Source organism: Mesoplodon mirus, assembly GCF_964341445.2.
Source record: "Mesoplodon mirus genome assembly, chromosome: 1".
In the NCBI taxonomy this organism is placed as follows: Eukaryota; Metazoa; Chordata; class Mammalia; order Artiodactyla; family Ziphiidae; genus Mesoplodon; species Mesoplodon mirus.
This window is the reverse complement of record NC_138976.1, coordinates 37,303,306-37,319,511: the sequence shown is the minus strand read 5'-3', so window position 1 is coordinate 37,319,511 and position 16,206 is coordinate 37,303,306. Positions and strand designations below refer to the sequence as shown.

Here is a 16,206-nt window from a genome sequence, read left to right as displayed (position 1 = left end):
CCTATATGTTTCAAGCAAATTACAGAACAGACTTGGCACTCAGCTCAAAACACCCATACAGTATAGAAACAAAACAGAATGAGACGGGGGTAGAGGAGTAGTTTAACTGGTATAGAGTTTGTTTCTCAAGTCGAAAAAGTTCTGCAAATTGGTTGCACAACAGTGCAAACATACTTAACACTACTTAACCAACCGTACACTTAAAAATGGTTCAGGTGGCAAATTTTTCCTTATGTGTATTTTACCACAACTATCTTTTTAAAGTGAAAAAAAGTCCCCCAAAAAGATACCCATAGTTTAAGATTAGTTTAGTTTCTCATTTGAAATCCCTTTTTAAGCACCCCATTATTTTCTTCTTCCAGAATCAAGCGTTCCGAATAAGTGGAGACTCATTAGGTGCACGAGTGTTCCTGTGACCTTTCACCTAGAACTCGCGGCCTTCTGCAAGGCACGCAGCTACTGCTAAACCCAAAGTGGGACCCGCCTTGGGGGCGGCGGGACACCTCACTCTGGATCCTTTACCTGTGTTAGAGATTGTAACATGACTGCCACCCTGAAGTACACAACTCTGCGTTACTTTTCACAAGTTACCGCAGATTCGAGGAACACTGCGGACAGATTCGAGGAACAGCGCGGACCAGCGTTCCAGACCTCGCCGGGCAGCTTCATTAACCCTCCCACCGCGGGGGCCGGGCCACCCATGCCATCCACTTCGCCCAGCGGGGTTTCTTCCCCGCGGCTCCCGATTCCCCTTACCCCGTGTTGGGCAACATGACTGTTGCAGATCGGAGTCGGTGGTGACAACGGCCTCAGCAAGCGGATACTGAGAAGGCGACTTCTTCCCCGCACTTAGCCCCGCCCCAGACCCCGACCCCCAGGGCCCCGCCCCGAGGTCTGCAGGGGAATTGGGCGCTCCGAGAAACGGGAGGTGGCTGAGTGCGCCTGCGCACGCAGTGGGCCTCCGTGGCGCTCGGCGCTGGTTTCCGCCTCCCGCCTGCCTGGCCCCTGGAAACCGACCCTACGCGCAAGCGCTGTGAGAGACAACTCCGCCCCGCCCGTCTTACGGGGGTTCTACGGTGACAATTGGTCTCCAGCCCGCGACTAGAGTGCTGGACGCGTCAGCCGCTGAGTACACCTTTCCCCGGCCTGTGAAGGGTTCCTCGCCGCAGCGCTGAGTTCCTTTGCCGGGTTGGGGGCGTGGGGGGCGTTTGAGTCGTGCACCAGGGACCTTGAGGGCTGAGGTGCGGCCTCTCAGTGGACTTTGGCTCTCGGTCCCCTCGCCGTCCACGCCGGCACCTGGACGCCTGCCCAGCTGCACGCGCGCCCTCGGAGGCCCCTCTTAGGAACGCTTTTCCTGGGCAGATAAGCACTCTTCCGGCCAGCGGCGCATTTCGACTCTCCCGCGGAATCTGGACTAAAGCCGGCCGGACTATAGATAAACAGCTCTGTGGTGAGGGGCAGCTTCTGGATCAGAGATCTGCAATAGTCGCACCGAAGAACTAAGTTAACTCTGATTTTTCGACTCTTAGCCAATATCTCGGCGAGGAAATTCCCAGACTCAGTGGTGGAATAAGGTGAATTCTGGGAGCCGGTATTGCTTTTGGTAGTATACCTTGGACGTAACTCAGCTACTCTAATGAACTAGAGACCGGCATAATATTTTTAGGTAGACGTGAAGAAATTCTATTTTGAAGAAGTAGAGCAGGATGATGAGGTTACGTGAGTAGATAAAGAAAGTAACCTGGAAATAGGATATGTACTCTCTCTTTTATTACAAGCCCTAAATATCTGTATTTATCCATTTATATCACTTGCCAGTCTCATAGGCATTTGAATTTGAGATCTGTGATATGGTCCTTAGAGACTCCGGAGGAATTTACTTATTCAAGAAATATTAGCACCGAGTGGGTGCTGGTCACTGGAGATACAGTGGGGCAAAAAAAGGCACGTTCTCTGCCTCTGTAGAAGGAACAAGGAGTAACTAATGTGTTTGGTTTTTTTTCCCCTTAAAGGTTATCTTCATACTTATTTATTATTTGGCCGCACTGGCCGGCATAGGGGCTCTTACTTCCCCGACCAGGAATCAGATGTGTGCCCCCTGCAGTGGAAGCCGATTCTTAACCACTGGACCGCCAGGGAAGTCCCCACTAATGTGTTCTTTAGACTGTTGTAAATGTTAGGTGTTTTAGAGAGTGTGTTGATAGGGACTGTTAGATGAAAAAGCTTACTCTCCACTCATTCAAGAAAGTGAAGGCAACCTACAGAATGAAAGAAAATATTTGCAAATCATATATCTGACAAAGTCTAGTATCTAGAATCTATAAAGAACTTTTACAACTCAGCAACAAAAAGATGAACAACCCCCAATTTAAACGTGAGCAAAGGACCTCAATAGACATTTCTCCAAAGAAGATAAACGAACAAGCAAGCACATGAAAAGATGCCCAACAGCAATAGTTATTAGGGAAATACAAATCAAAACCAGTGAGATTCCACGTTACATCCACTAGGATAGCTATAATAGAAAAGATGGAAAATACTAAGTGTTGGCCAAGATGTAGAGAAATTGGAACCCTCATACATTGCTGGTGGGAATGTAAAATGGCACAGTCACTTTGGAAAACAGTTTTGCAGTTCCCCCAAAGGTTAAAGTATGGTTACCAGCTACTGGGTATCTACCTACAAAAGAGCAATTCCACTCTTGAGTGTATAACCAAGAGAGAGGAAACTTCTTGAGAGTAACCACTAGATGGCACTGGTATTTTAAAATTCACAGTTACACAATACTGCAAAATGTTAATTTATTAACAATATTGTGACGTTATAATCTGACTTGGATTAAGCCAAAAATAGCATGAGGTTCCTTATAGGACCCTCATAAAGGGGAAATAAGAGGAGGCATAAATTTTAAGTTCCTTAAAGAAAGTAATATTTTTTATTATTAGAACAAATTGTCATAAAATAGTCAAATTTATCTTCACTTTTTGTGACTTCTAAAGTCTGTCAAGGGACTTCCCTGGTGGTCCAGTGGTTAAGAATCTGCCTTCCAGTTTCGATCCCTGGTCAGGGAACTGAGATCCCACATGCTGTGGGGCAACTAAGCCCTTGTGCCACAACTACTGAGCCCAAGCACCGCAACGAAAGATCCCGCATGCCACAACAAAGATCCGGCATGCCACAACTAAGACCTGGCACAGCCAAATAAATAAATAATAAATAAATAAATACAGTCTATCAAGTTTGGGACTTCCCTGGTGGTCCAGTGGTTAGGACTCTGCACTCTCACTGCTGAGGGTGGGGGTTTGATCCCTGGTCGGGGAACTAAGATCCCACAAGCTGCGCGGCACAGCCAAAAAAAAGCCTATCAAGTTTAATTCTCCAATTTTAAAAAGTGGTTTTCAAATACATAGGAGACTGAAAATGCCAACTTGAATTGAAATGTCAAAGGATATGACACTAAAAACAGTTTAATCACTGTCAAATTAGGACTCTTGGGGCTTCCCTGGTGGCGCAGTGGTTGAGAATCTGCCTGCCAATGCAGGGGACACAGGTTCGAGCCCTGGTCTGGGAAGATCCCACATGCCGCAGAGCAACTGGGCCCATGAGCCACAACTACTGAGCCTGCGTGTCTGGAGCCTGTGCTCCACAACAAGAGAGGCCGCGACAGTGAGAGGCCTGCGCACCACGATGAAGAGTGGCCCCCGCTTGCCACAACTAGAGAAGGCCCTCGCACAGAAACGAAGACCCAACACAGCCAAAAATAAATAAATAAATTTATTTTAAAAAAAAAATTAGGACTCTTCTAACCCTTACCTTGCATAAGGGTGTATTTTCTTAAAGCGTAGAATGCAGTGTAGAATTCAAATTTTTTGACCACAGCTCACATACATAAATTTCTCATCCAGACCCTGTACACGATTTTCTATTTTATTTGAACCTATTATGTAGTACCCCGTTTTTTTTTGTTTGTTTTTTTTTAAGTTGATCATAACCTACAAAGTTATTTCAATGCCTCATTCTTGGATCATAACCTACCATTTGGAAAACACTGCTTTAGTGTGTTGTAATTTGCCATTGTGATTTTTCAACTTGCTTTTTAAGGTATTCTAGGCTTCTTCAGTCAAATAGAAAATTAACTAACTGCTGGTCAAAGGCCAGCAATCCAATGTGACTAACAGCAGATGCTTTCAAGCACATTGGAAGAGCCAGGGATCTGTTGAAACTTTCCATTCCTTTCACCCCAAGGGAAATCCTTGGGGTTTTGAGGGTATAGCAGTTGCTTCTGACAAGGCACCAAATCTTCCCAACAGGACCGCTAACTGCACCTTTTATTGCTCAGTGAATTGTTGCCAGTCATTTAATTAGTAAATGTTGGATATTAACTTCATTGCTGTATTTTAATGTCTATATTTTTCTGATAATACATTATTCCAACATTTAAAGAAAGTGAAAGTTTCTAATATCACCCTTCAGAGATAATCACTGTTAACAGTTCGGCATGTATCCTTTAAGACTCTGAAATTTTTATATAGATTTTGATTGATTTTTAAAAAGCATAGGGGAAATTATATATATTCTATTGTTTTGGAAACTTTTTTGGTTTTACTTAATGTATCATAAACATCTTTCCAAGTTTATACCCAAAAGTTCACCTTAACTTTTTTTTTTAATAGGTGTGTTACCAACCTGCATCCTTGGACTCTTTAATCAATAGAAATTGATAAGAGGCCAGAGGAGAAATTCAGGCAAGGCTTTACTGGGAGTGAAAACAAGAAACAGGTGCCCTTGCTCACTCTCCAAGGAGGGCGGGCTGGTTCCTTAAATAGAGTGAGGGTAGGGGCAGATGGTGAATCGGGCAGGAGGGGCAGCTTAGATGGTCTGCCCACCCCCGTGGTGGTGCTGTGTGCAGGGATCACGCGCAGTACCCTGCTTCTGCTCCAGGCACTTCACAAGTGGCAGTCGGTTTGTGGCCTTTTTGTAACATTGTTCATAATCACCCCACTGCCATGCATGCAGTTATTTTTAGTCCCTTATAGTTTCTTTGTATTCTGTTGCTGGAGGAGACATTTGTCTAGTAAAGGGTCCCACATCCCAGTTCCCAGCCTATCTTAGGTGCACAGTTTTCTTTTACATGAATATACTCCATATTAATTTTACCATTTGTGATGGACATTTAAGGTGTTTCAATATTGTCTATATTATAAACAATATTGCAATAAAAGCCTTTGTGTGTACATCATTGTTCACCAGTCAATGCCTTGTTTAGCAGCTGGTGTTTTCTAGTTCTGGCAAATGTGAGGTCTGCTGGGAAAGGTTTTCTTAAAGTTTTTTCTTTCTTAAAGAGACCACAGAATAGATTGCCTCTTTTCTTCTAATGTTATTTCTGGATGTGATGCTTGGAACAGCTGCATCTGTCTTGCAACCACGAGCAGAACTAGCCTTCCCCTTTCCATAGCTCCTTCAAGGGTGAACTTTCTCCTATAACATACATGAAAGAAAGTTTGGGGTTGGGGAGCAGTTGTCTCAGAACCCTCCTGAGTCTCCCACCTAGCTTTCTAATTCTCCCCCTGCTCAAAGGCACACTGTGGGTTTTCCTCACTTTGCAGCTTGGCCATCTTGTAGAATTCCAGGCAACAGTTCCCTCAGCAGACAACTGCTCCCTCTCATGAGTGCAAGTAGTGGAGTGGGTGTGTGGACCACGCCATATTCTACTTTTTTGCTCTGTTGGCTTGTTTTTTGGGTTTTTTTCCTTTTTAAAAAAATTTATTTATTTTTGGCTGTGTTGGGTCTTTGTTGCTGTGTGTGGGCTTTCTCTAGTTGCTGTGAGCAGGGGCTACTCTTCGTTGCGGTGCATGGGCTTCTCATTGTGGTGGCTTCTGTTGCGGAACACAGGCTCTAGGTGCGTGGGCTTCCGTAGTTGTGGCACATGGTCTCAGTAGTTGTGGCTTGCGGGCTCTAGAGCGCAGGCTCAGTAGTTGTGGCGCATGGGCTTAGTTGCTCCACAGCATGTGGGATCTTCGCGGACCAGGGCTTGAACCCGTGTCCCCTGCATTGGCAGGTGGATTCTTAACCACTGTGCCACCAGGGAAGCCCACTGGTTTGTTTACTACACCACCCCCACACAAATCTTTGCCAAAGAGTTGAGGTTTATATGAGGGAATTACTATCTATCTATCTATCTATCTATCTAATAACTTTATATAACAACTGCTATGTCAGAGAGTATCTGCTTACCCATTACACATTCTCCACTTCTTATTAATGGTATACCTCTATTATTAGAGGTGGCAGTATGCCCAGCAAAAGCAGTGCATCTCTCAAGCCTCCCCTGCAACTAGGGGTGTCCATGTGACCAAATTATGGCTAATGAGGTAAGCGAAAGATCTTGGGGAGGACTTCTGGGAAAACTTCTTTAAAGGGCTTCCAGACATTTTGTGACCTTAAGACTGAAAGCCATACACTCACATAAATAAAACAAAAAGGAGACTGGATCTTTGATGAACACGGAGTGCCATAACAGCCCTGAAACCATTACTCCTAGGCTTCTTTTGCATGATAAATAAATTCTTATCTAGTTTAAGGCACTGTTATTTTTGGTTTTCTGTTACATGCACCTGGACCTAACTCTTAAATGATACTTTGTCTCAAGGCAAAAGTTTCAAAAGACTATAAACCACTGCAAGGGGTTCCCTCTTCAACACAGCCAAATCGCTAGCCTTGCTCCTCATCTTCATATCTGCTTTTCTCCCTGAGAGTATCAGTTTTGTTCAAATTTCCTTCTTTAAAATTGTCTTTAACATCTCTACCCCCTGTCAGGAAATCCCATGCCCTGCTCACAGGAGTTGGTCTCATATATTAAGATCCATCCTCTTTTCCTAAGCCAGCATTTTCCCAAGCATAAATTACCCATTCTATTTAGAATATGACTTTAGCAAGAGAGTCCACGGTGGGTGTAGGTGTTCCAAGTCCAATTCCCTTGGAGATATTTCCCCTTAATTCTTCCTGGGGTCCAGTAAGTGACTACTAAGTCAAACACACCCACATCTCCCAAACTCAGGCATTAATTCAGAGACACAGTACTCTACTGTGAGTACACGTACTCTTTCCAAGCTGAGAAAGAGAAACATTTGATTCTTCTGTTATCAACATAGCTTCAACCCTGCTCACTATAAAGATAGCATTTTATGATTTTATATTGCAGAACAATACCAGTTATTTTTTAATCTTCTAGCTTTCAAACTGTGCCTACCAGGCATTAAAAAAAAAAAAGGTATTTGAAGTTAGCTTAAGAATCAGTCCCATAATTGAGCCATCTATCTCTTAATGGCCACTACTTTGCTACACAAATACCAAACTTTGGAATTACCCCATGTCTTTCCTCTATGCCAAATTAAATTCTTGTAGGTGTCATCCTCCTACTACCCTCTACAAAATTAAATTCTTGGTTAAGGTCTCATACTCCTACTGCTCCAGTAGAAGACAGGCTATATGAAGACATTATCCTCTGATACAAGTAATCCTCCACCTCTAAGGGGGATGGGAAGGAGATTTGCTTTTCTAGTTACATGAGCAACATATTCTCATAGAGAAGTCCTCCAGATTGTTCTTTTGTTTTGCTTTTCTGCTACTGACCTTTTGCTTGTTTGCCTGTTCAAGGTTGAATATTTGCCTGGTGCCCTGCAGGATCATATGAAGTAAACATCTTTTAGAACCATACTGGGGAGGGAGGGCAGTAGTTCTATCCAGTCATCTGGCATTGCAGGAGCCTTTCCACTGACCTTGTAAACTATGATCAGATTTTTGCACAAGACTATTTCCACAAAGGGCAAATAAGTAAAAATAAAATAGATATACTCTAACCATTCCATCTGACTCCTTGTTAAACAGTTATATCAAAAATTTTAGGGGAAAAAGAAAAAAAAATTTTAGGGGAAGGTTTCACTTAATGGCCAGGGCAAAGGCCTTGTTCTAGTCGCAAATAAAATTTATATATCCTATTAAAGATATGGTCTCAGATTCCTAAGAAGGGACTATTTTGTCCCATATAAGAACATTTATAATATTATAGGCATCTATAATATGTATCAACTTCATATATCTGTAGACAAATGGAATACCAAGGAAAGGCACATCAACTCTTATTATAGGAAGCTAACTTCAGTTCAGGGCACAAGAGTTATAGGTAACAGGTTCTTGGAAAGGGGGGGAAAAAAGGACTTGTCCTTTTTCTTCTCCTATCCTACTCACAGCTGTTCCTCCACCTCCGCTTCTTTGAAAACACTGGGGTGAATCACACATTAGTTAACTGGTTAGGAATAGGTAAGTTAAGGGAGAATTATGATAAGGGCTGGTGAAAGACAGTATTCAAGGCTGCTTGAGAAGAGTGGAAATATTTAATCAAAGTCAATTAATTGTTACAAAACTTCCAGGGAAGTGAACAAAAATGAACCTAAACCAGAGAAGAAATTTCAAGTATAATGAAACTAGGAAACTGACACAACCCTACCAAAAAATATGAAGAATACCTTCCAATTTGCATCCAAATTAAGGAAAGCAGTGAGATTTGACAAGCATTTCTTCTAAGTAATAACTCAGTGCCATTTTTTAGAAAGTAAATGATATTGTCCTATAAGTCCAGCAGTAATCTGAAATTTGAAGAAATAAGGACTGGTGACTTGGGTGGACCAGGGAAAAATTAAGAACACCACCCTTGGGAGGTCTATTCCAAGATGGTAAAGAAGGTAGAACTGAAGAAGAGACAATATGACACACATTTTGGTTTTCCAGGACTCAGTTTCCTGACCCATAACTGAAAGTTGGAAGTTAGGGGCTGCTGAAGGGTTAACAATGACCTGCAAGACAGGTGTGCAATCGTTGACCAAAGTAAACTGAGCAGAGTAAATAAACACTGATTATAAGATAAAAATCCTACAACAGGATGGGTCTCTCCAAAATACTCAAACTAAAAAAAGATTTTTTTTCTTTTAAATCTTATTTCCAGTAGAAATGAGCACGTCTCATACTCAGATCTTGGTTTCTAACCCTACACTCCAATAAAAGGAACCAGGGTTCCTTGGAGAAATGACTCATTTTAGGACTGGGGCAGAAAATATACAAGATGATCCTGGAGCATCTTGTAGTGTCAGAAAGTAAGGGAGTACTCAAAACAGACCAACAAACAAACCCAAAACAAAACACCCCACATTGATGGAGGTATGTCAAAGGAGTACACAAGTCAACTGAAAGATCTCTCAATGGCTAAAACTGAAACACTTGGAGCAACAAAATAAAGTGGTACTGGATTATAATCGAAGTATAAAATAAATATCCATGAGTTGATAGTGATATAATTATATGATTGAATTAAAAATGAGGAGAAGTGACAGAATTCCTGTACAGAAGAATGTCAAATAATCTCTGTAAATACAGCCTCCTCAAGGAGGTACAGAATAACTCTCCATTCCTTGAGTGTGGGCTGTACATAGTGACTTCTTTCCAAAGAGTACAGTATGAAAAGGGGGAAAAAATAACTTTACAGTGAAGAAGGCTGATAAACACCAACTCAGTCAGGTGATCAAAGTCAACATCAACTGTGATAAGCCATGTTGACAATATGTATCCTTGATATGATGTGATGAAATGGTATTTTTTCTCTGTAAACCTCCCCAAAACCTATAACTCTAGTCTAATTGTGAGAAAAATACAAGACAAATTGCAACTGAAGGACATTCTACAAAATACCTAACCAGTACCCCTCAAAACTGTCAAGGTCATCAAAAACAAGGAAAGTCTGAGAAACTGTCACAGCTAAGAGGATCCTAAGGGGATATGATGACTAAATGTAATATGGTATCTTGGATGGGATCCTGGAACAGAAAAACAACATTAGGTAAAAACTAATGATATCTTAATAAAGTATGGATGATAGTTAATAACAATGTATTAATATTGGTTCATTAATTGTAACAAATGTATCCTACTAATGTAAGATGTTAACCATAGAAACTGGGTGTAGGGCATATAAGAAGTCTCTGTACTATCTTCACAATTTTTCTGTAAATCTAAAACTGCTCTAAACAATAAAGCTTAAATAAGAAACTGCTGTAAAAAAATAAATAAAATAAAATTCAAAAATCCAAAAAAATAAAGCTTATTTAAAATTTTTAAACCTTATAATAATGCTACATAAATTTTTAAAAACCCATCATTTTAAGTGATAGGATTAATTGGAAGAAAATACGGATATCCCTAAGGCAATGGTTCTTAATGGAACTTGCATCCCAGGGAATATTTGTGAATGTCTGGAAATATTCTTAGTTGTCACATTTGTGTGGGAGATGTTATTGACATCTAGTGAATAGAGTCCAGGGATGCCACTAAACATGCTATAATACACAGAACAGTACATCCCATCCTCCCGAGAATATCCCAACCAAAATGTGCTGAGGTTGAAAAATGCTGCCCTAATTGATGAGGTTTGGGGACCTATATCAATGCTGACAGAAACAGGCTAGGTTTTGTGTGTGTGTGTGTGTGTATGTGTATAAGATACATTCAAAATATGTATGATATATATGTAAATTATGAGATAATAATAAACATCTGTGAAACCATCACCCAGCTAAAGGACTGAAAATGATGAGTCATGTGCTTCTCTGGATTCCGTCTCCCTGCCTCCTCCCGAGAAGTAACCATTGAGTTTTGTGTTTATCTTTCCCTTGTCATCTTTTATAAAATTGTGTGTGTGTGTGTGTGTGTGTACACAATATATTGGTTAGCTTTGCTTGGTTGTGCTTCCTCTTTAACTTTATAGAAATGGTATCTTAGTATATATAGTTTTCTCAGATTCACTTTTTTTGTTGTTTTTTGGCCACGCTGCGCAATAAGTGGAATCTTAGTTTCCCAACCAGGTATTGAACCTGCACCCCCAGAATGCAGAGTCTTAATCACTGGACTGCCAGGGAAGCCCCTGATTTGCTTTTTCATTCAGTATTTTGTTTTGATTTATCCATATCATTGCCTATTGTAGTTTATTCATTTTCACTGCTGTATACTATTCCATTGTGTGACTATGCCACAATTTATTTGCCCATCTCTCTTGTTGATGGACATTTGGGTTAGTTGCATATCATGTTTATTATATAGAACAGTGGTGCTATGCATATTCTTTCATATGTCTGCTAGTGCACATTTCAAGTTTCTCTCAGTTATGTACATATAGGAGTGGAATTACTAAAGTGTGGATGTCTTTAAATTGAAATTATGTTTAAGAACTCATTTTCTATCCTGAAGTCATAAAGATAGTCTCCTAAATGTTATTCTAAAAGCTTAAAAATTTTGCCTTTCCTTTTTGAGTCACCTAGAGCTGCTCATTGTATGTGGGTATGAGGTTGATATCTATTGATATATTTGTAATGAGGTAGAGATAAACTTCCACTCTTTTCCCCATTGATCTAAATGCCTTCTGTGTCCTACATCAAGTTTTCATATATGCCCACATCTGTTCCATTAAATAATTTGTCTATCCCTATGGCAATACTACATTTTTCTTGATTATTTGACTTTATAAATTTTAAGACTTGGTGAGGCAAATCCTCTCACATTGTTATTCTTCAAGATTGTCTTATTCTAGAAATCATTTCATCAAATTCCTGGGAATATTGCTTGGGATTGCTTTGAATCCATAGATCACTTTGAGAAACTATATCTTTACAATTTAGTGTCTTCTACTCCATACATGGTACGTCACTTCTTTAGGCTGGGTCTTTCCTAATACAGTTTCATTTTTCTTTCCATAAGGTATTACAGACATTGGTTAGATCTATTCCTCAGTATCTTTTATTTTTGTTTTTATACAAAATTTAATGGCATCCTTTGTGTGTGTGAGTGATAAAATGTACAGAACACAAATTTTACCATTTTAACTATTTTTAAGTGTATAGTTCTGTGGCAATGGGATTACCATTTCTAAATGATATTTTCTTTTTTTTCTTTCTTTTTTTTTTTTTTTTGGCCATGCCACTTGGCTTGCAGGATCTTAGTTCCCCAACCAGGGATCGAACGCATGCCCCCTGCAGTGGAAGTGTGGAATCCTAACCACTGGATCTCCAGGGAATTCCCTCTAAGTGATATTTTCTAATTGTTGTTGCTGGTATGTAAAATGAAACTGATTTTCATGTACTCATACCTAGATTTCTTACTAAACTCATTAATTTTAACAATTTTGACATACTTTTGGGTTTTTCTATATTATATTAATTGCAAATAATGGGAATTTGCTTTCTCCTTTCCAATATTCACATATTTTACTTCTGTTTCTTGTCTTACTGTACAGGAACTATGGTATAATACTGAATAGAAATTTAAGCAAAGGCCCAAAACATAAATAAAAAAAGATTGATACATTTTATTTTGTTAAAATTAAGAGATTTTGTTCAGCAGAAGACACTATAAAGAAAATGAAAAGAGAAGCCACATTCTGGAAGAAGATATCTACTATAGTTATTACCAGGGACACCTAAAAACCAATAAGTAAACAATAGTCAAATGGAAAAAAATAGGTAAAATACATTACAGATATTATACTGAAGAAGATTCATGATTGGCCAGTAAAATATGACATGATATTCAATTGTATTAATAATTAGAAAATGAAAATTTAGGGCACACAAGGAACTCACTGGCTATATATTAAAATTGTACGATACCAATTGAGAGTATGAGCAATTGGAGCTCTCAAACACTTGATAATAGTGGTAGTGAAAATGAATAAAATCACATTGGAAACAAAGTAAAGATGAAGATTAGCAAATTCCATGACTCTGCAGTTCCACTCCTGAACATATAACCTAGCCTGTAGGACCTAGAGAAATCTCTGTAAGTGCCTCAGGAGATGGGTACAAGAATATTCAGAAAAAAGATATTTAAAATAACACAACGGCAACAAGGAGAAACTAGAAACCACTCAAATATCAATCAAGAGAATGGATAAATTGTGGCATATTCTCATAGAGAAATACTGCACAGCACTGAAAATTAATGAACTACATGGAATTGATCACAGAATCATAATATTGAGTGAAAAAGCAAATGGCAGAAGAATATTAAAATATTCAACGATTTATATAAAGTTCTTATGGTTTAGGAATTTGCACAAATGTCTTAAAACTATAATGAAAGCAACGGTATAGGATTACCACTCTTCACACTGGGGTGGGAGAGATTAGAAATGGGATTAGAAAAGGACATAAAAGGACCTTCAATTTTGCCTTTGAAATCAAGTTCTCCTTGGTGGTGCTTTTATTATTATGCTTAATAATTTATGTATTAAATTATTTTGAAAAAAATTTAGACATTCAGAAAAATTGTAAAATTTCTACAGAGCATTCCTGAATACCCTCTGTCCAGCTTCCTCTAATGTTAATCTTCTGTATAACCAGAATACAATGATCAGAACTAAGAAATTAAATCACTCAATACTATTAAATAAACTACAGACTTTATTTGTGTGGTAGGCAGAATTCTAAAGGTTTTTCCCTCCAACAATATTCCCATTCCCTGGTTTTGTAAACACTAATTGTGGGTACTGCTTGGAAGGGATTTTGCAGATGTAATTAAAGTTCCACATTAGCTGACTTTAGAAAACGGAGATCACCTGACTCAGATAACAGCCCTTAAAAGCAGAAGCTTTCTCTGGCTGATGGCAGAAGAGGAAGGCAGAAGGAGAAGTCAGAGAGATTCAAAATATGAGAAGGACTAGCCTCACCAGTGCTGCTTTGAAAATGGAAGGGGCCACCTAAGAAGGAACACAGGTAGCCTCAAGAATCCCTGGCTGACAGCCAGCAAGGAAACAGGGATCTTGGATCTACATTCATGAGGAACTGGGTTTTTTTTGTTGTTTTTTTGTTTTTGTTTTTGCGGTACATGGGCCTCTCACTGTTGTGGCCTCTCCTGTTGCGGAGCACAGGCTCCGGACGCGCAGGCTCAGCGGCCATGGCTCACGGGCCCAGCTGCTCCACGGCATGTGGGATTTTCCCGGACCGGGGCATGAACCCGCGTCCCCTGCATTGGCAGGCGGACTCTCAACCACTGCGCCACCAGGGAAGCCCTAGGAACTGGATTCTTAGAACAACATGAAAGAGCTTGGAAGCTGACTCTTCCCAGACAGTCCAGATAAAAGCCTCAGCTGGCCAATTCCTTAACTTGGGCATTGTGAGACTAAGGAGAGACCCAGTCAAGCCCATGTGGGCTTCTGATCTACAGAACTTTGAGATAACAAATGTGTATTCTTTTAAGCTTCTAAATTTGCACATGGTAATTTGTTACACAACAGCAAATAAATATCATTTGTATTTTATCCATTTATCCACTAATGTCCCTTTTCTGTTGCAGGATCTCACATTGCATTTAGTTGTCAGTGTCTCATTAGTAACCTCCAACCTGTAACATTTCATCAGTCTTTGTTTTTCATGATACTGATAATCTTGAAGAGTGCAACAAACAAAAAATATTTTGTTGAATTTCAAGTTTGTCTAGTGTTTTCTTGGGATTAGATTGAGTTATGTATTTTTGGCCAAAATACCATAGGAGCAATGTAACCTTGTCAGTGCAGTCTATCAGGAGTTCATGTCAACATGTCATATTACTGTTAATTTTAACCTTGATTGCTTAGCTAAGATGGTATCTGCTGAGTTTCTTTACTGCAAAATTACTATTTTTCTCTTTATAACTAATAAATATCTCAGGGGAGATACTTTGAGACTATGCCATTCTATTCTTAAAATTTTGCTCACTAATTTTAGCATCCATTGGTGGATCTTGTCTGCAGCAATTATTCTAACGGTGGTTTTCTATTTCCCATATTCTGTCTATGCGTGTTAATTAGAATTCATCTGTAAGGAAGAGCTATCCCTTTTCCTTCACTTATTTGTTTCTTCAACTATTTATTTGTATCAGTATTGGCTCATGGTTATTTTACTTTATGGGTTATACAGTATTATTGTTACTTATTTTCTTGCTCAAACTATTTCTCTTTTGGTCACCGGGAGATCTTTCAGTAGACTCCTGTGCCCTTTTGGCATGTCCCTATCATTTTATAAGTACTTCTTTACTTTTTAGCGCCTCAAGATACTCTAGGCTCATTTAGTATTTTTGCTTCTGCAGCCCTGGAAACAATGACTTCTCTGAGGAGTCCTGGTTCCTTTTACTGGGGAACAGTATTTAAAAACTAAAATGTGGGCATAAGTTAATGACGTGTCATTGTTCGGCCTTCTCAGCAGGTAAAGCTTGGAAATATAAGTATATATACCTACCCATGCCTACACACACATCTATATTTAATTGTGCTATATTGCATGTTATAGGATAGAGCCAGCCCTCTGTGAGGAGGACCTCCTTATCTTAATAAGAGTGGAGGGAAAAGTGCCCAACCAAATGTGGGTACTTAGCAGAATATTCAAAGTATTTTGTGAAAAGGTGTTGAGAGAAGGCATACCTTACTTGCCAGTAGTCTACTGATCTGAACCCTGACATAGTCACTCCCCCTCCACTATACCCACCAAGTAGTTGAAAGGTGAAACGAGAATATAAACCACTGATATCTAGCCCTCTAGCTGAATCAAAAGCAAAAAAAAAAAAAAAATTCAATAATTCACAGGTAAGTGGAGAGATTTATGATCTCTCAATGACTCACAGTATTCTTTAGTAAATTTAAGATCAGAATAGAACTACCATCACTCAAAAATAAGGCACCCTTCCCTGCCCTACACAGACAAGGAAAAACAATTCTAGCAGAAACCCATGCCAAAAACAACAATCACAAATGAAGTAGAAGAATATAATATGTGAAAACATATGAATTGTACTTTTAAAGAAGAACAAACATGGATAAGAGGAAACCTTTGGGCAAAATACTTCTTTGCCCTATTTAGGTAATTAAACAAGGACTCCATGAAACATGAGATTTTAAAATATAGGTAAGATGTAGGCAAAACATTCTCTGACATAAATTGTAGCAATGTTTTTTGGGGGCTGTCTCCCAAGAAAAAAGAAATAAAAGCAAAAATAAACAAATCAAATTTATAAGCTTTTGCACAGCAGAGGAAACCATAAACAAAACAAAAAGACAACACATAGAATGGAAGAAAGTATTTGAAAACCATGTGACTGGCAAGGGATTAATTTCCAAAATATACAAACAGCTCATAC

At 39.5% G+C, this 16,206-nt stretch overlaps 1 protein-coding gene across 3 annotated transcripts in view; it reads right to left on the bottom strand.

Annotated features, from left to right (window-relative positions):
* HSDL2 (hydroxysteroid dehydrogenase like 2) overlaps positions 1 to 904 on the bottom strand; it is a 70,791-nt gene extending 69,887 nt beyond the window's left edge. For 2 of the 3 annotated variants that reach the window (XM_082623254.1, XM_082623255.1), the window contains exon 1: positions 757 to 904. In XM_082623254.1, the coding sequence (XP_082479380.1) occupies positions 757 to 773 (17 nt within the window). In that variant the 5' untranslated portion in view covers positions 774 to 904. The remainder of the gene's footprint in view (positions 1 to 756) is intronic. The other variant, XM_082623256.1, reaches the window with a different exon arrangement.
* Between the last annotated feature and the right edge of the window lie 15,302 nt (positions 905 to 16,206).